The following is a 20,778-nucleotide window of genomic DNA, read 5'->3' on the forward strand; positions in this document are numbered from 1 at the left end:
TCGTATGAGAAAAACTGACCCATTTATTATGAAACAATTGGTGACATAAATTTTAACCTTCAACATAATATCTACAGTTTTCTACAATTGAATAAAAAAGATACAAAATAAATTCGGGGAAAGAAAAAAAAAGCGGTAAATACAGAAATTTGAATCCGACATCCGTTATTCGTTTTCAGGCTAATATCGGACCGATATCTGATATCGATATCGGGTTGAGACACTCCTAGTTCCAAGTACTTCAAGTAAAGGGGAGTTTATGCTACTGTTTAGCTAATCTCTTTAGCATCATTCGATATATGCATATAACTCTATATAGAAAGTTCAAACAGCCTCATATTTGATACAAATCATGACTGTCCAGCCCTAAACAACAATAAATGTGAAAATTACCCATCATGCCTTGTGTTCTCGACTGGCGCCATTCATCTAACAATAGCTAATGTGTACCACAAACACTGGTTTGATGACATTGGTAGGTATCTTCATGCAGTGAAAATAAACTGGACACTGAAACCCAAACAAAAAAAGTACTAGTAGAGATTATAAGCAAAATATGCACTTGTTAAATTTGCTGCTTATAAAGCATACAACAGATCCTCTGCCTCTAGTTCTATACTGAATCACTGACCAACAAAGTCGCAGAGGTTTTGTCTGGAAAGATTGGATAATGGTCTTCATTTACAAGTAAAGGTATAAGACCATGAATACACTGCAGTATTATTTTTATGGCAGTGGTTATCCGTACAATTGCCGTATCAATCAGGGCTGCAGCTATCGATTCATTTTGGAATCGATTAATCTAGCACTTTATCAATCGATTAATCAGATTTTTATTTTTTTTTGCGTTTTTAAGCAACCACAACAATAATGCATAACGAAAATGACCTGGCTGTAAAATGATCAAGCATTTGGCTTTTATTTTGTAAAAAAAAAACATTTGACTCCAATTAAATAACAATACAGTAAAGTCCACTAACTAACTACTAACAAATAATATATAATTTCAGTGGTGAGAATATTTGCTGTGTGTGTATGTGTTTGACAAACACTGGAATGATGTTTTTTGCTGCTGAGAAAATTAATTTATTTAGGCTTAATAAAGTTTTTCTATTCTCTATCAAAATATTGTGCTGCTGACATTATTAGAATTGTCACAGTGATGATCAGAGAGTGTTTAAAGTCCACAACACTTCAGAGCACTGGCACAGAGGCGTACCACAATATTTAATGCTACAATTTCTCAAATTTAATGCCCCTTTTTCTCAAATGTAAAGCTTTTAAGGTCTTAAATATGGCTACATCAAATTTAATACCTTATCTTTATTAAGGATTTATTGTAGTTGGTTTGTCCATGGTTTGTGTGTACACGCGTGCTGTGCTTGCTTCCGATCACACCGCTTACCGGTACTTCTCCTCCGCTGGTACGAGGTTCTGCTGTTACATAGGCCGCTGGATGTAGCCGCTGTAGCAATCCGAAGCTAGAGTTGCCTCATCTACCGGACTATAACTGTTTGATTTACCTAAATCTAAGATTCTCGACTGGCGCCATTCATCTAACAATAGCTAATGTGTACCACAAACACTGGTTTGATGACATTGGTAGGTATCTTCATCCAGTGAAAATAAACTGGAACTGAAACCCAAACGAGCACTTCCGATAAGAATTTTGTATGTTTGAACATGGCAGATCCCCCACATCATGTACATAGAGATTTATAATAATGAAATTAAGCCCACAAATAGTTTTGTCAGCATTAAATGAGCAAGAAAAGACATTTTACACAGACAGCTGAAAAAAAGCTGTTTTTTTCATGGTAGCTGATGGTGACCATATTGGACGTAGACCTGAAAAACTGTCTTATTGTGTCATGAATCAAAAGGTTTTATTTATGTTCCATTTTTTCCCAAGTGCAGACCTATATCTATGTGACTAATAGTGCAGCTGGTATTTCTCTCATTCTCCGTCCACGGATGATATACTTAAAAATGAACCACTAGTATTGTTTATTCAGAAGTGTGTAATATGCTCTCATCGAGTGTGTCATTTCCCTTACTTGTGTATTGAGTTTCATATGATAAAATCCCATCAGGGTCCTTTCAAGCATCCACAAATATAAGCGTTCAATATATATCTTTATTTATTTATTTTTTTCAGAGTATATGATAAACATGTAATCAAACTATAGCCACTTCCAGTCCAGATTTTGCTCCGTCTGTGTCTTTCAGCTGATTATATCCCAGAAGTTCTCGTTCTCCTCTTTTGCCATCGCTTCGTCAGAGTGTTGATTAGACGAAGAAAGACAGATTTCCTTTTGGGACGATCTTTCTCAGGTTCGGTCCTCTCCATGCTGGGCGTTGTATTTAACTGGTTGATTTTTACAGAATTAAAGGCATTACACTCCCTTAGTTGTTTGAGTTGAAGCTGAAGGTCCTCCTGATCTTTTTTGGCCTGAATGCATTGGGCTTGAAGGTCGTCTTCCTTCTCCTTCAGCTTGGTCTGAAATAAGTGGATCTGCTTCTCGTGTTGTTCTTGACATTCTTTCATCGCATTTAGATTTTCAGCCTCCAGAAGAACTTTCTCTTCCAATTGCTGGGCTTGGATGGAGACCTTATGATTAGCCGTTTCCCCTGAAACGCTGAGAATGGTGATTTCTTCTTCCTGGTGTTTAATCAGCAGATTGGATTTCTCTTGTTGAGAAACGTGAGCATCTTTTTCTGTTGCCCACTGCTGCTTCTGCACCTTAAAGTCTTCTGTAACTTTCTCCAGTGTCTTCTTAAGTTTGTCAATCGTCTCTTGTTGTTGCTCAATGATGTTCTTGTTTACCTTCTCTGTGTCCAAAAACACAGCCTTGACTTCCTCCCACTGGGTGTGTTGGGATTTTAAGTCTTGTTGGGACTGGATCAGGGACAGTTTGAGTTTGGCATTTTCCTCCCTCTCTTGGTCAAGCAGAGAAGTGTCATTTTGGACCACAGAATGTTGGAGGTTAGTCATTTCCAGCTGCTGTGAGTGAATGAGGGAGGTGTTCTCCTGTGGAGCACTCAAATCATTTTTGGTCTGATCTTGTTGAGCCTGTGTGTCCTCCAGATCTGCTGTTTCCTGGACCAGCAAAGAACCAAGCTGTGTGAGCTCTTTGTTTATCAGCTCAACATCTTCTTGTAACAGTACTGTCTCCTGTTCCACCGTGGAAACTTTTTTCTCCTCACAGACCAAGCACTGACTCTCTGTAACAGTCTGTGTGTTGGGAGCCTTGTTGTCTTCTACTGTTTCTTTCACAGGCTCAGGCTTCTGGCATTTAGAAGCTCCATGAGGATTTGATGAAGGTTGTGGATGGAGGAGGAAAAATCCTTTGTCCCGTTTAGGGTTCTTAGTGGGAGCCACCACTGGATTTTTAGGAGGCAAGATCTCAGATGTATCTTTCTCAGGTTTCTCAGGTTGCCTGGTCGCAAAACGGCGCCGACCCTGTCTGTGCGCGTTTTTTGGCATTGTATCAGTTTTAGTTTGAGGTTTTCCCAAAGAAAATGTTGCTTTACAAGCTGTGAACTGCTGTATGTGTTGTCTCCTCAAAAGATGAAAGGCCAACTGAATCCACTTGAAAGCTAAGCTACTGTAAACAAAAAGAAAGCAGCAAAATCCCCATAGCAACAGTTCCAAGTGAGGATGTCCTCAATTAAAAACCTAAAAAACATAAAACCATCATCTTCCCAGTTCTTAACAGTCCATTAAAATGTTTAAAAATGCCTCCCTGTCCACCGTGTTAATGGGCGAATAGACATTTAAAAACACAACTTTTAAAGACAGCTTTAACGTTCAATAAAACACCTTGAATTACTTCATCAACAGTAAGAGAAAAAAGTAAAAAAGTGCTGAGCAAATAAAATACCCACCCCTCCACTCAGACTGGACCTGTTGACAACAAACAGGGGCAGTTTTGGCCCATGGAACACGTTTTTTTGGGGCATTTTTGGCTAAATTGAGGTACAAATGGCCCGTGGCCCTCGCTAAGTTCAGACACGGGAATTTATGATTTTCATTATAGTTACTGGTATTCTCATTGTATTATTAGCATTGCTACATTATCATATTTATTCTCATTGTATTGTTAGCATTGCTATATTATCACAATACCTTATCATTATTTGATATTGTTTATTATTGTTTTTTATTATATTATTGTAACTAAATTCTTATTATATTACTTTGGTATTGCTATTATTATTATTATTATTATTATTATTATTATTATTATTATTATTATTATTACTACTCTTATTATTATTATTATTATTATTATTATTATTATTATTATTATTATTACTACTCTTATTATTATTATTATTATTATTATTATTATTATTATTATTATTATTATTATTATTATTACTACTTTTGCTATTACTATTATATTTGTATCATCATATTTATTATTATCAGGGCTCTACACAAACGTATCCAGTGGTGGCACTGGTGTGACCAACTCTTAAATGATCTTTTATTCCTTTTTTTCATTTAGGGCCATGATTTTAAGGTGAATTGGTTTGTTTTATTGGTAAATAACTTTAAAATAGTCTAAATGATTTGAATGAAAAAAATCGTGATGTGATTGTAATTTTACAAAGAATGATAAGTATGTGTGTGTGTCTCTGTTAGACATGAACTTAATTTAATTAAAACTCTTATTCAGCTACTAGCAGTGTTATGAACACTGCTAGTAGCTGAAATGCACTTGTAGGTTATATCAGCATAAATACATAGTAAATGAAACAAATGCCTTGTTTAATCTAATGTTCATTTGAACTGTTCTTATGATTATTTTTGTATGTAATAGTGTATTTCTATAGACATTGAGTCTGCTGCTAAGACATTCATTCAATCAAAAATCACTTGATGTTTTAATGTTTTTGACATGATTATGTTTTAAATGACCTTTTTTCTGTTGCAGACAAGGAGAGCTGAGGTAAAGGTAGCACTGCCTTGGGCCACAGTGTTTTAAGTGGGAGCCCCCTGCCTCTGTCATCATCAACATCTGTGACAAACACCTACAACATGAGACATGTCCCCAGATAAATGATGGACAGTTGGTTGAAGTGAAATATTGACAAATACATGTATTTTGTCAAAATTCTTGCTAGTTTTCATTTCTAATTTCTGGTTGATTAAAACTAGCATTAGGAGGCCACAGTGCAGGGAGAGCTGCTGGTATGGAGGTGATGACATCAGTCTGAAGGTAGAAATCAATGTTAAAACAGGCCAAAGCCATGTTAAAAAAAGCCACACTCTTGTCATTTTCTGAAACTTTGCAGCCCTGCATATCTGTTCAACGTTACTTTTGCCAATTCATGATTTGCGTTAGCTCAATCATGCTGTGGTCGTTTCTGAGTGAAACACAATATTAGACTGACGTTTGCCAGCTTAGTATCAGGATTCACTACATGAAAGTTAGTTCACCAATGAATGTCAACTAACGCATAACACTGACAGACCTTCCATTTTGTATAACACTGCTTTTATTTTGTGTTAAGCAGAAGATGTTTGAATTTGGAAAACCCTTGTATAATAAAAGTCATTTATTAATTTTTTTTAATTAATCGTGCAACAGAAAAATAATCATTAGATTAATCGTCTAATTAGTCATTAGAATAGTCAACTATTTGATCAAATATTTGCCTGAATAATCGTTTTAAAAATAATCGTTTACCCTGTCTGTGTGTGTGTGTGTGTGTGTGTGTGTGTGTGTGTGTGTGTGTGTGTGTGTGTGTGTGTGTGTGTGTCTGTCTGTCTGTCTGTCTGTCTGTCTGTCTGTCTGTCTGTCTGTCTGTCTGTGTGTGTGTGTGTGTGTGTGTGTGTGTGTGTGTGTGTGTGTGTGTGTGTGTGTGTGTGTGTGTGTGTGTGTGTGTGTGTGTGTGTTAGAACACGACAAGAAGAAAACAAAGTGATTTTATTCATGTTATTAATTACTATATAGTTTATTTATTGGGACAAAAACAGAGCTGATTATTGATTTATAAACCAATCAAAATAAGATTTGATATCAAACAGAATTAAACCACAAACAGACTCACATGTTTCCCTCAAACCCTGCAGTTACAAAATAAAAATCTACTTTTTTTGTCAAAAATAAAACATTTAAATGTAAACATATGCACACACACACAAAATAACTGAAACTAAAGTCAATTAACAATTATTACTATTAATAATTGCATAGTTCACATACTATATTTCATTACTTTAATCACAATAAATCCTTATATAGAACATAAACACAACAGTATATTAATATTAACCTCTTCACATTATTTCACTGCTGTCATCACAACAATTTATTACATATTATCTCTTTCAGATATTTATAATGTAAATATATTTATCTATATACATTTTCTTATTTACAATGTTCCACTGTGTGTGTGTGTGTGTGTGTGTGTGTGTGTGTGTGTGTGTGTGTGTGTGTGTGTGTGTGTGTGTGTGTGTGTGTGTGTGTGTGTGTGTGTGTGTCCATTCACATTAAACACAAGATTAACTTTTCTATCTAACTTTACAGAACTCAGCACTACCTTCATAACCATAAACATTAACTCCAGTGTGTAGAGGTTCAGTGAAGGTGGTGATGACTCTGTGGAGGAGAGTCATTGTTTCAGAGACGCTGTAGAAGGACAGAATACCTGCTGTGTGATCCACGTACACTCCTATTCTGGAGGACTGAGGACCTGAGACTGGAGACTGTATGTTGTTGTGATAAAATGTGTAACTGTTTGGAGAACATTCTAACATCCATGATTTGTCATTGAATCCAAATCTAAATTCCCTCCCTCTCCCTGCTCTGCTGATACTTTTATATGTGACTGATACTTCAACTCCTCTCCCTCTCACCTCCACCTCCCAGTAACAACGACCAGTCAGACTCTCTCTGCTCAGGACCTGACACCAATAGGTGAACCTGTCTGGATGATCAGGATGAAGCTGATCTTCTCTCATTAATGTTACTTTTCTGTTTCCTTTTGATAATCTGAGTTTTCTCTGAGCTGTGTTTGGATCCAGAGTGATTTCCTGTGAATACTTTAAGAATCCAGCTCTGGTCCTCGGCTCTGATGGTAGATCATCTACTCTCTCCACAGTCTGACAGACTTTGTTCCAGTCCTCCATCAGGACTTTGTGGAGATGTTCTCTGAGCTCTGACACAGCTGCTGTCACCTCCTCAAAGCAGCTTCCAGGACCTCTGTGGATGATGGAGGAGTGTGTGGACACACTGAGCGCTGACAGGGAGCTGTAGCTGAGGACAAACTGGATGTGATCCTCAGTGTGGGAGAGCTGCTGCAGCTCAGCGTCTCTCTTCTTCAGCTCACTGATCTCCTGCTCCAGCTTCTCCTGAAGCGCTCGGACTGCACTCACTTCAGTCTGCTGCTTGGATCGGACCTCCTTCTCCAGCTCAGACCTTCTTTGGTGGAGGAGACGGATCAGCTCAGTGAACATCTGCTCACTGTGCTCCACTGTCTGATCAGCAGAGAGGTTGATGGTCTTCTCCTGCTCTTTAAGTAGCTCCACATTTTTCTCTCTGTCCTGGATGTTCTTGTAGATGTCAGCTCGACTCTCCTGCAGCTCTCTCTGTTTCTCAGTCTTTTCTGCTGCAGCTGAAACCATGTCATGGTCTTTATGTTCATCTATGGAGCAGATAATACAGATACACTGCTGATCAGTGCGACAGAACATCTTCATCACCTCATCATGACGAGAACAGATCTTCTCCTGGATGTTCTTGGACGGATCCACCAGTTTGTGTCTCTTTAATGCAGCAGATTCATGATGAGGCTGAAGGTGTTTTTCACAATAAGAGGCCACACAGACCAAACAGGACTTGGAGGCTTTCAGTTTCCTCTCAGTGCAAACATCACAGGCCACGTCTTCAGCTGCAGCAAATCTTTGATCATCAGGATCATCTTGACGTCTGTTCTTCTTCTTTTCCTCCACTAACTCTGCTAACATGATGTTTTTCATCAGATCAGGCCTCTCTGTGAACTTCTTCCTACACTGAGGACAACTGTAGTTGTTCTTCTTCTCCTTCTCTCCATCCCAGAATCTGCTGATACACGTCCTGCAGTAACTGTGTCCACAGGGAACGGTCACCGGCTCCTTCAGGAGGTCCAGACAAATGGAACAGGACAAAGTCTCCGTCTGTAGCTCAGCTTGCTGCGCCATTTCACCAGCATCAGAGTTACTTTGACTTCCTGAAAACCAGTCAGAACGAGTCAACACCATCTGGTTACACCCATCAGGAAACTTGAGACTGCAGTGAAAGAAAAGTGCATTCTGGGAAATGTAGTAATACAGAGACAGACAGTGAGGAGGAGGATGAAACAATGTGTTGTAAAGTCTGAAGAACGAGTCGATGGTTGACATTAAAAACATCCTTTTATTATTTCACTTAATGCTCACTGTAACTATGACTAAACACATGCTGTGAACCTCAACTTCGCACACACTCTCCCAGAATCCTTTGCGGTTCTCAGTCACTCCTCTAAGGCGCACCCTCACCTGGTTGCTATGACAACATCTCCAGGCAAAGCAAATTTATTTGTATAGCGCATTTCATACACAAGGCAACTCAATGTGCTTTACATGATCAAAAAGTGCAACAGAAAACATTCAACAGCTTAAAATCAATAACAACATTAAAGTTGGCAACAAAACATTTAAAATCATCAACAAACACATTAAATCAACATGACCAAAAATCTTCCTCTCAATCATACACAGTAGAGAAAAAGAAAAGCCCTTAACTTCGATTTAAAAATGTTCACATGTGATGCTGACTTCAGCTCTGCTGCAGTTTGTTCCACTTATTTACAGCATAACAACTAAAAGCAGCATCACCATGTTTACTGTGAGCTCTGGGCTCCACTATCTGACCTGTGTCCATAGATCTGAGAGACCTGCTGGGTTCATACCTGACTAACATCTCACTGATGTATTCTTTCACTCATCCAGCAGTTTACTTTTTCTAAGCAGTCACACAACACCTCAATGGGATCATAGTCATCTGGGTTCAGTGATAGATATAGTTGTGTGTCATCTGCCTCTCCTCATTGGTCAGCCTGAATACGGACTGACCAATGAGAGGCGGCCAGGTGGGTCAAAGCCAGGTGACGCAAATCAACCTCAACGCAACTCAAAAAATGCAAACATGGAGAGGCAGCTAATGCAAATGTTTAATCCTTGCCTGTTTGGTTGAATTGTGACGTTAGAGGTTTTTTTCTGTTTTAAAACAAGTTCAAATGATCTTAGGACCAAAATGTTTATTTGATCAGATGATTCTGCATTTTATTTATTCTTCTTTCCTTGTGGTGGCTCAATGAAAATGCTGTAAATAGTTTATCGTTGTTGAGAGAAAGCTGGCAGATTTCAAAATGTTTACATCTCACCACTTGATTGTCCTGATGAATTCTGAGGTGACGGTGATTTCTGTTTAAAATGAGCAGAGGAACAAAATAGTACTTGATCATATCAGATTATGGATTTTTATTTTGCGTCTTGTCTGTGGACTTTTGGTCCATATCGCCCAGCCCTCGTAGGAATGTTCACAGCATTTCAATGTCAACAAAGGTCGTCCTACCAGATTCTAATCACCTAATTATATTTTATTAAGTGATTGACAAGTGGTTATTTTAGATTTCCTATACACTTGTCTTAAAATATAAAGGATACTGGAGCTTGGTTGGGGTGGTGGGTCAGCCATGTTTTATTGTATCAATGACATGTTTGCATTAAAATCACTACATACTGTAAAATCACTATACTGCTGTAATTATATTAATGTAAGCTACTTAAGGGTTCAAGTTATTGATTAATACATGATTATGGCCCAAATCAACATCAAATGCAGTTTTTTTTTCATGAAGGAACATGAAACTTGTGTTGCTGGGTGGCTCCCCACACCACACATGAAGTGGGCCGGTCTGTCAATGACTCCTGGACCACAATCATCTGCTGGCAGAGAGCTGCCCATTAGAAGTTTGGTTAAGTTCCTCCTTCTTCATCTGTATTGTTTGTTCTCAACACATTTATGTTTGTGTCACAGATTGAAAGTTGTGTCAAAAACCATGGCAGATGTTGATTTTGTGGCTGAAATTAAATTTAAAAAGAACAAAAAGAGAAAAAAAAGAAAATTTAATTTAATATCTTGTGATGTGACATCATATCACACCATAAACAAACCAGAATGAAAATTATGTCAAATGAATCTCAGTCAAAGAAACACAAGGTATCACAGTTAGAATGAAGTAAAAACACTTTTTAAACATTAAATATATAACTTCAAACACTGCAGTCTAAACTCAACAAAATCTAAAAAGAAAAAATCTGAATCAACAAAATAAAACATAAAATCTCGGCTGAAAAAAAAATTCAAGTGTAACAATCCCAACCCTAAATTTCCCAAAAGACAAAATCCCATTGAACAAAAATACCAACTGAAAAAATATCACAGTAGATGAACACAAAATAAAATACAAAAGAAGTCCCAACTGAAAAAACATCACTGCACACAAAATCCCAACAGACAAAATCCCAACAGTCTCATGTGTAATTTAAAATAATATGATTTTATTATGATTAACATTAGTGTTGGATACAGAAACAAGAGTTCAGACACAAAACTACATCACAGCTGTGCACAAATAAATCACTTTACCAATCTACAACAATAAATGTTGCAGTAATGGGAACAGTTTCATAATTTCAAAAGTAAGAGTATTAGTTACCACCAAAAGTAACAGTATTACAGTAACACATTAGTCCTGACACACTGATTTTGACCCATTATTAATATTAAACATTATAGTATAAGTAGGCTCAGGAATTACATTTAATGAATCAAAAAAAAAAAAAAAACTGGAATTTTGTCTATTGGGATTTATCCAAAACAGAAAAAATAGAAGAAATGCAAATATACATCTGAAAGGAATTAATGACTTGCAGTACTTAATAACATCTTCATTAATAATAACTTATTTACAAACAAAAATCTAACCATTTATTATCTATTAAATAATAGATTAGGCTATCAACATCCATTCATCAAAACACCACAAATCTAAATCACAATTAATTTTCAAATAAAAACATTTCACATTCAAGCAAAAAGTATCTAATCAATATTATGATTTTAACATGACAGATTCAATAACCTTTATTTACAAACTCTGTTATGCATCTATACAGTCATATCTTACCATTCAAACTATATTGTTTTTTATGTATAACTTTTTCCTCAAAGGTCAACATGTTTAGTTTTATCTGTTTCTGAGGCTGAACGCCGTCGTGAGGGAATAAAATGATAAAGTTTATCACCTGCAGAGGTCGACCTCACACTTATATCAATGCTTGTTGGTGATCATTGAGTTTAAAACCCAACAACACATCTGCACTTCTCTGTATAGACGGAGTTTGAGATTCTTGCCGTGGGAGGGGCAAAAGAAAAAATAGAATTAAATATATAGACCGTGTAGTGTCACATCACCATTTATATTGTGAAGAAGAAAACAGAAGAAGAACCAACCTAAAGTCTCAAAAGTTTGGGACCATTTCACTGAAAACTTATACTTATTGGGTTTTTTCTTTCTTTCTTATTATAGACTTTATATTTTGTTAAGTGCATTGAGATGAATTTGTTTTAATTTAAGCTATATATATAAAGTTAAATTGAATTATACTATACACCTAAAGTACAACTAACATCTGTGACATGAATCTAACAGTAATACATACTGTTTTATGGCACTTAACATATTTGTATATTATCTACATTATATTTAGAATTGTATTTTTTCTAAGGAATTTGTGAAAATTGTAATGAAAACTTTTGACCACTAGCTAACTCCACGTATGGTTCTCTGGTCCTCATCCAGAAAGTAGGAATCCTTCAATTTCAGTGGCAGTGGTGGCCCTAAGCATTTTGTAGCCCTAGGGCACTGTTTAGTTGGTGTCCCTTTGCCAATTTAAATATCCTCACACAATGACCTGAACATCTTTGATTTTAACCATTTCTTTTGTTTTTAGAAAACAAGAACACAATCTTTAAAAAAAAGTGTGTGTGTGTGTGTGTGTGTGTGTGTGTGTGTGTGTGTGTGTGTGTGTGTGTGTGTGTGTGCGTGTGTGTGTGTGTGTGTGTGTCAGAGCACGACAAGAACGTTCAAACAGCCTCATATTTGATACAAATCATGACTGTCCAGCCCTAAACAACAATAAATGTGAAAATTACCCATCATGCCTTGCGTTCTCGACTGGCGCCATTCATCTAACAATAGCTAATGTGTACCACAAACACTGGTTTGATGACATTGGTAGGTATCTTCATGCAGTGAAAATAAACTGGACACTGAAACCCAAACGAGCACTTCTGATAAGAATTTTGTATGTTTGAACATGGCAGATCCCCCACATCATGTACATAGAGATTTATAATAATGAAATTAAGCCCACAAATAGTTTTGTCAGCATGAAATGAGCAAGAAAAGACATTTTACACAGACAGCTGGGAAAAAGCTGTTTTTTTCATGGTAGCTGATGGTGACCATATTGGACGTAGACCTGAAAAACTGTCTTATTGTGTCATGAATCAAAAGGTTTTATTTATGTTCCATTTTTTCCCAAGTGCAGACCTATATCAGAATCAGAATCAGAATCAGAATCAGAATCATCTTTATTCGCCAAGTGTATGTTGTACACACGAGGAATTTGACTCGGTCAACTGTGCTCTCTCCAATAGTGAAAACATTCAATAATAACAATCAACTAGAAGAGATGATAATAAGTATAAACATAAGTATAAATATAAACGGTAGTTAGACTAGAATGTGCAAATAACAAGATGATAATAATAATAATAATAATAATAATAATAATAATAATAATAATAATAATAATAATAATAATAATAATAATAATAATAATAATAGTATAAAAAAAAAAAATAAATACAAAATAAAAATTTAAAAAAATAAGATAAAAGAAGGAAAAATAATAGAAAAGAAAGGTAATAATAAAATATAATATTAATAAAAGGAAAATAGTGCAGTAGAGCATTGATAAGTAGTGCAGGAGAACATTTAAATTAAAGGTATGTACATGAACATTCTCAGTGTCAGATTGATCCAGGGTTGTTATGTTTGGTTCCAGGGTTTTTTCACAGAAACAGGACTGACACTCTTTGACTGTTTAGTGTTGATCAGAGTGACAGCCTGGGGGAAGAAACTGTTTTTATGGCGGGTTGTTTTGGCGTACAGTGATCTGTAGCGTCTGCCAGAGGGGAGGAGTTTAAACAGATTGTGTGCAGGGTGAGAGGGGTCTGCAGTGATGCTACCTGCCCGTTTCCTGACCCTGGACAGGTATAAGTCTTGGATGGAGGGCAGATCAACACCAATGATCTTTTCTGCAGTCCTGACTATCCTTTGTAGTCTGTGTCTGTCTAGTTTGGTTGAAGATCCAAACCAGACAGTGATGGAGGTGCACAGAACAGATTGAATGATGGAGGTGTAGAACATGATCAGCAGCTCCTGGGGCAGGTTGAACTTCCTCAGCTGACACAGGAAGTACATCCTCTGCTGTGCCTTTTTCCTGGTTGAGTCTATGTGGGAGGACCACTTCAGGTCCTGTGAGATTGTGGATCCCAAGAACCTGAAGGAGTCCACGGTAGCCAATTCCCTATTTAAAATGGTAAGGGGGGGGAGTGGGGGGGGGATTTCTTCTTAAGTCCACTGACATCTCCACGGTCTTGAACGAGTTCAGTTCCAGATGGTTCTGACTGCACCAAAGAGCCAGCTGTTCCACCTCCCGTCTGAAGGCAGACTCGTCCCCGTCCCGGATGAGACCGATGACGGTGGTGTCGTCTGCAAACTTCAGGAGTTTCACAGAGGGGTCCCCTGAGGTGCAGTCATTGGTGTAGAGGGAGAATAGCAGTGGGGAGAGAACACACCCCTGGGGGGCGCCAGTGCTGAGTGACCGGGTGCCAGATGTGATGCTTCCCAGCCTTACTTGCTGCTTCCTGTCAGTCAGGAAGTTGGTGATCCACTGACAGGTGGAGGCCGGCACTGTGAGCTGGGTGAGTTTCTGGTGAAGGATGTCCGGGATGATGGTGTTGAATGCAGAGCTGAAATCCACAAACAGGATCCTAGCGTAGGTCCCTGGGGAGTCGAGGTGGTGCAGGATGTAGTTCAGACCAATGTTGACTGCATCCTCGACAGACCTGTTTGCCCGATAGGCAAACTGCAGGGGGTCCAGCAGGGGTCCTGTGATCTTTTTCAGGTGGCTCAGAACCAGCCTCTCAAAGGACTTCATGACTACAGACGTCAGAGCAATGGGTCGATAGTCATTGAGTCCTGTGATGGCAGGTTTCTTGGGGACTGGGATGATGCTGGAACTTTTGAAGCAGGATGGTACTTCACACAGCTCCAGTGATGTATTGAAGATCCGTGTGAAGATGGGAGCCAGCTGCTCAGCACAGGCTTTCAGGCAGGAGGGAGATACTCCGTCTGGTCCTGGAGCCTTTTTGATCTTTTGTTTTTTGAAAAGCTGGCACACATCTCTTTCATTGATCTTCAGGGCAGGTGGGGGGACAGAGGGTGAGGTAGGGGGGGGAGTAGGGGGAGCAGGAAGGGCAGAGTCCAGGTGATGGGCTGATGCTAATGAGCTGGGGGGTGGGTGTGAAAACCTGCAGTAGAAGCTGTTCAGGTCTCTAGCTAGTCTTTTGTTACCAGTAGGGTGGGGGGAGGGTTTCCTGTAGTTGGTGACTTCATGCAGGCTTTTCCACACTGCAGAGGGATCTTTGTTTGAGAAGCTTTGTTTTAGCTTCTCAGTGTAGCACCTCTTGGCTACTTTGATCTCCCTGGATAGTGTGTACTTGGCTTGCCTGAACAGGTCCCTATCCCCACTCCTGAAGGCTTCCTCCTTAGCCTTACGCAGCATCCTAAGTTGAGGTGTGAACCAGGGTTTGTTGTTGTTGTATGTGCAGAAAGTCTTGGTCTGCACACACATGTCCTCACAGAAGCTGATGTAAGATGTCACAGTGTCAGTCAGTTCATCTAGGTTGTCTGATGCAGCTTCAAAAACACTCCAATCAGTGCAGTCAAAGCAGTCCTCTAACTCCTGCTTTGACTCCTCTGTCCACCTCTTAACAGTCCTTACTACAGGTTTAGCAGATTTAAACTTATGCCTGTAGGTGGGGATGAGATGAATCAGACAGTGATCAGAGAGCCCCAAAGCTGCACGGGGAACAGAGTGATATGAATCCTTTATTACAGTGTAGCAGTGATCCAGTGTGTTAGCACCCCTGGTGGGGCACTTTATATGCTGTCTGTATTTAGGGAGTTCGTGGGTTAGATTTGCTCTGTTAAAATCCCCGAGAATGATTAGCAAAGAGTCGGGATGTTTTTTCTCCACGTCTGCTATCTGGTCGGCCAGGTGCTGTAACGCCTCTGTTACACAAGCCTGAGGTGGAATGTAAACACCGACCATAACAAACGAGGAGAACTCCGGCGGAGAATAAAAGGGTTTACAGTTTATGAAAAAACTCTCCAGATTAGGGCTACACGTCTGTTTCAACACTGTGACATCTGTACACCAACCTTGGTTAATGTAAAAGCATATTCCGCCGCCCCTCGTCTTCCCACAGAGCTCTTTTACGCGGTCCGCTCTGAGGAGCTGAAAGTCCGGTAGATGTAGAGAGCTGTCCGGGATGAGTTCACTGAGCCAGGTTTCAGTAAAACACAGGGCGGCGGATCTGCAAAAGTCCGAGTTTCTAGTGTTTAGGAGCAGCAGTTCGTCCATTTTATTTGCCAGTGAGCGGACATTCGCCAGGTGAATGGATGGAAGCGCAGTGCGTAATCCCCGCTGCCTCAGTTTAACAAGCGCGCCTGCTCGTTTACCCCGTCTGCGTCTGCGGCGTCTCCTGCAAATTCCATAGAGAGCTGCTGCTCCTCCGGTGAGAATCTCTGCATAACTTTCTGGTTCAATGAGAACCGGTGAAAAAAGATCAGCAGAGGACTGTCCAACTTGTAATAGTTCTTCTCTGGTGAAAGAGACCAGAGAAGGGGAGCAAGAAACTACAAAAATAAAGAAAAACACAACAACTACGAGAGAGCGCAGTACCGAGGCGACCATCCGCGGCGCCATCTTGTGACTAATAGTGCAGCTGGTATTTCTCTCATTCTCCGTCCATGGATGATATACTTAAAAATGAACCACTAGTATTGTTTATTCAGAAGTGTGTAATATGCTCTCATCGAGTGTGTCATTTCCCTTACTTGTGTATTGAGTTTCATATGATAAAATCCCATCAGGGTCCTTTCAAGCATCCACAAATATAAGCGTTCAATATATATCTTTATTTATTTATTTTTTTCAGAGTATATGATAAACATGTAATCAAACTATAGCCACTTCCAGTCCAGATTTTGCTCCGTCTGTGTCTTTCAGCTGATTATATCCCAGAAGTTCTCGTTCTTCTCTTTTGCCATCGCTTCGTCAGAGTGTTGATTAGACGAAGAAAGACAGATTTCCTTTTGGGACGATCTTTCTCAGGTTCGGTCCTCTCCATGCTGGGCGTTGTATTTAACTGGTTGATTTTTACTGAATTAAAGGCATTACACTCCCTTAGTTGTTTGAGTTGAAGCTGAAGGTCCTCCTGATCTTTTTTGGCCTGAATGCATTGGGCTTGAAGGTCGTCTTCCTTCTCCTTCAGCTTGGTCTGAAATAAGTGGATCTGCTTCTTGTGTTGTTCTTGACATTCTTTCATCGCATTTAGATTTTCAGCCTCCAGAAGAACTTTCTCTTCCAATTGCTGGGCTTGGATGGAGACCTTATGATTAGCCGTTTCCCCTGAAACGCTGAGAATGGTGATTTCTTCTTCCTGGTGTTTAATCAGCAGATTGGATTTCTCTTGTTGAGAAACGTGAGCATCTTTTTCTGTTGCCCACTGCTGCTTCTGCACCTTAAAGTCTTCTGTAACTTTCTCCAGTGTCTTCTTAAGTTGGTCAATCGTCTCTTGTTGTTGCTCAATGATGTTCTTGTTTACCTTCTCTGTGTCCAAAAACACAGCCTTGACTTCCTCCCACTGGGTGTGTTGGGATTTCAAGTCTTGTTGGGACTGGATCAGGGACAGTTTGAGTTTGGCATTTTCCTCCCTCTCTTGGTCAAGCAGAGAAGTGTCATTTTGAACCACAGAATGTTGGAGGTTAGTCATTTCCAGCTGCTGTGAGTGAATGAGGGAGGTGTTCTCCTGTGGAGCACTCAAATCATTTTTGGTCTGATCTTGTTGAGCCTGTGTGTCCTCCAGATCTGCTGTTTCCTGGACCAGCAAAGAACCAAGCTGTGTGAGCTCTTTGTTTATCAGCTCAACATCTTCTTGTAACAGTACTGTCTCCTGTTCCACCGTGGAAACTTTTTTCTCCTCACAGACCAAGCACTGACTCTCTGTAACAGTCTGTGTGTTGGGAGCCTTGTTGTCTTCTACTGTTTCTTTCACAGGCTCAGGCTTCTGGCATTTAGAAGCTCCATGAGGATTTGATGAAGGTTGTGGATGGAGGAGAAAAAATCCTTTGTCCCGTTTAGGGTTCTTAGTGGGAGCCACCACTGGATTTTTAGGAGGCAAGGACTCAGATGTATCTTTCTCAGGTTTCTCAGGTTGCCTGGTCGCAAAACGGCGCCGACCCTGTCTGTGTGCGTTTTTTGGCATTGTATCAGTTTTAGTTTGAGGTTTTCCCAAAGAAAATGTTGGTTTACAAGCTGTGAACTGCTGTATGTGTTGTCTCCTCAAAAGATGAAAGGCCAACTGAAGTTCCACTTGAAAGCAAAGCTACTGTAAACAAAAAGAAAGCAGCAAAGTCCCCATAGCAACAGTTCCAAGTGAGGATGTCCTCAATTAAAAACCTAAAAAACATAAAACCATCATCTTCCCAGTTCTTAACAGTCCATTAAAATGTTTAAAAATACCTCCCTGTCCACCGTGTTAATGGGTGAATAGACATTTAAAAACACAACTTTCAAAGACAGCTTTAACGTTCAATAAAACACCTTGAATTACTTCATCAACAGTAAGAGAAAAAAGTAAAAAAGTGCTGAGCAAATAAAATACCCACCCCTCCACTCAGACTGGACCTGTTGACAACAAACAGGGGCAGTTTTGGCCCATGGAACACGTTTTTTTTGGGGCATTTTTGGCTAAATTGAGGTACAAATGGCCCATGGCCCTCGCTAAGTTCAGACACGGGAATTTATGATTTTCATTATAGTTACTGGTATTCTCATTGTATTAATAGCATTGCTACATTATCATATTTATTCTGATTGTATTGTTAGCATTGCTATATTATCACAATACCTTATCATTATTTATTATTGTTTATTATTGTTTTTTATCATTGTATTGTAACTAAATTCTTATTATATTACTTTGTTATTGCTATTATTACTACTATTATTATTATTATTTTTATTATTATTATTATTATTATTATTATTATTATTATTATTATTATTATTATCATTATTATTATTATCATTATTATTATTATTATTATTATTATTATTATTATTATTATTATTATTATTATCATCATTACTATTAATATTATTATTATTATTATTATTATTATTATTATTATTATTAATAATATTATTACTATTATTACTATTACTACTTTTGCTATTAGATTAATCGTCTAATTAGTCATTAGAATAGTCAACTATTTGATAAAATATTTGCCTGTGTTTCGGCAAGATTTGCGGTTGACCTCATTTGGAGACATGATTTATTGCTCTGGTTGAATGATGGAGTCCAGTTGGAGCATTGATGGTTTTATTAAAAAGATTTATTATAAGCTAAGTAAAAAAGACAAAGATGGAACAAAAATAGTGACCGTCCTATGACAGAGCCATTCAGTGAACCTGTCTGGATGATCAGGATGAAGCTGATCTTCTTCCATTAATGTTACTTTTCTGTTTCCTTCTGATAATCTGAGTTTTCTCTGAGCTGTGTTTGGATCCAGAGTGATTTCCTGTGAATACTTTAAGAATCCAGCTCTGGTCCTCAGCTCTGATGGTAGATCATCCACTCTCTCCACAGTGTGACAGACTTTGTTCCAGTCCTCCATCAGGACTTTGTGGAGATGTTCTCTGAGCTCTGACACAGCTGCTGTCACCTCCTCAAAGCAGCTTCCAGGACCTCTGTGGATGATGGAGGAGTGTGTGGACACACTGAGCGCTGACAGGGAGCTGTAGCTGAGGACAAACTGGATGTGATCCTCAGTGTGGGAGAGCTGCTGCAGCTCAGCGTCTCTCTTCTTCAGCTCACTGATCTCCTGCTCCAGCTTCTCCTGAAGCGCTCGGACTGCACTCACTTCAGTCTGCTGCTTGGATCGGACCTCCTTCTCCAGCTCAGAGCTTCTTTGGTGGAGGAGACGGATCAGCTCAGCGAACATCTGCTCACTGTGCTCCACTGTCTGATCATCAGAGAGGTTGATGGTCTTCTCCTGCTCTTTAAGCAGCTCCACATCTTTCTCTCTGTCCTGGATGTTCTTGTAGATGTCAGCTCGACTCTCCTGCAGCTCTCTCTGTTTCTCAGTCTTTTCTGCTGCAGCTGAAACCATGTCATGGTCTTTATGTTCATCTATGGAGCAGATAATACAGATACACTGCTGATCAGTGCGACAGAACATCTTGATCACCTCATCATGACGAGAGCAGATCTTCTTCTGGATCTTCTTGGACGGATCCACCAGTTTGTGTCTCTTTAATGCAGCAGATTCATAATGAGGCTGAAGGTGAATTTCACAATAAGAGGCCACACAGTTCAAACAGGACTTGGAGGCTTTCAGTTTCCTCTCAGTGCAAACATCACAGGCCACGTCTTCAGCTGCAGCAAATCTTTGATCATCAGGATCATCTTGACGTCTGTTCTTCTTCTTTTCCTCCACTAACTCTGCTAACATGATGTTTTTCATCAGATCAGGCCTCTCTGTGAACTTCTTCCTACACTGAGGACAACTGTAGATGTTCTTCTCCTCCTTCTCTCCATCCCAGAATCTGCTGATACACATCCTGCAGTAACTGTGTCCACAGGGAACGGTCACCGGCTCCTTCAGGAGGTCCAGACAAATGGTACAGGACAAAGTCTCCATCTGTAGCTCAGCTTGCTGCGCCATTTCACCAGCATCAGAGTTACTTTCACTTCCTGAAAACCAGTCAGAACGAGTCAACACCATCTGGTTACACCCATCAGGAAACTTGAGACTGCAGTGAAAGAAAAGTGCATTCTGGGAAATGTAGTAATACAGAGACAGACAGTGAGGAGGAGGATGAAACAATGTGTTGTAAAGTCTGAAGAACAGGTCGATGGTTGACATTAAAAACATTCTTTTATTATTACACTTAATGCTCACTGTAACTATGACTAAACACATGCTGTGAACCTCAACTACACACACACTCTCCCAGAATCCTTTGCGGTTCTCAGTCACTCCTCTAAGGCGCACCCTCACCTGGTTGCTATGACAACATCTCCAGGCAAGGCAAATTTATTTGTATAGCGCATTTCATACATAAGGCAACTCAATGTGCTTTACATGATCAAAAAGTGCAACAGAAAACATTCAACAGCTTAAAATCAATAACAACATTAAAGTTGGCAACAAAACATTTAAAATCATCAACAAACACATTAAATCAACATGACCAAAAATCAATTACTCAATCATACACAGTAGAGAAAAAGAAAAGCCCTTAACTTC

At 39.1% G+C, this 20,778-nt stretch overlaps 1 protein-coding gene across 1 annotated transcript; it reads right to left on the reverse strand.

Annotated features, from left to right (window-relative positions):
• Positions 1-6,404: 6,404 nt before the first annotated feature.
• On the reverse strand, positions 6,405-20,195 carry LOC114464810 (E3 ubiquitin-protein ligase TRIM16-like). Its single transcript, XM_028449384.1, has 2 exons — positions 18,938-20,195; positions 6,405-6,941 (listed from the first exon to the last, which is right to left on the reverse strand). Exons 1-2 carry the CDS (start codon positions 20,191-20,193, stop codon positions 6,530-6,532), a joined length of 1,668 nt encoding a protein of 555 aa, XP_028305185.1. The 5' UTR covers positions 20,194-20,195; the 3' UTR covers positions 6,405-6,529.
• Between the last annotated feature and the right edge of the window lie 583 nt (positions 20,196-20,778).

Source organism: Gouania willdenowi, chromosome 6 (assembly GCF_900634775.1).
Source record: "Gouania willdenowi chromosome 6, fGouWil2.1, whole genome shotgun sequence".
Lineage (NCBI taxonomy): Eukaryota > Metazoa > Chordata > Actinopteri > Blenniiformes > Gobiesocidae > Gouania > Gouania willdenowi.

Excerpts from the sequence above, each read along its gene's own strand:
- LOC114464810 (XM_028449384.1), bottom strand. The coding sequence starts at position 20,193 with ATGGCGCAGCAAGCTGAGCTACAGATGGAGACTTTGTCCTGTACCATT. Across the intron at positions 6,942-18,937 it reads CATCCTGATCATCCAGACAG|GTTCACCTATTGGTGTCAGG; the intron begins GTTCACTGAATG and ends TCATCCAGACAG.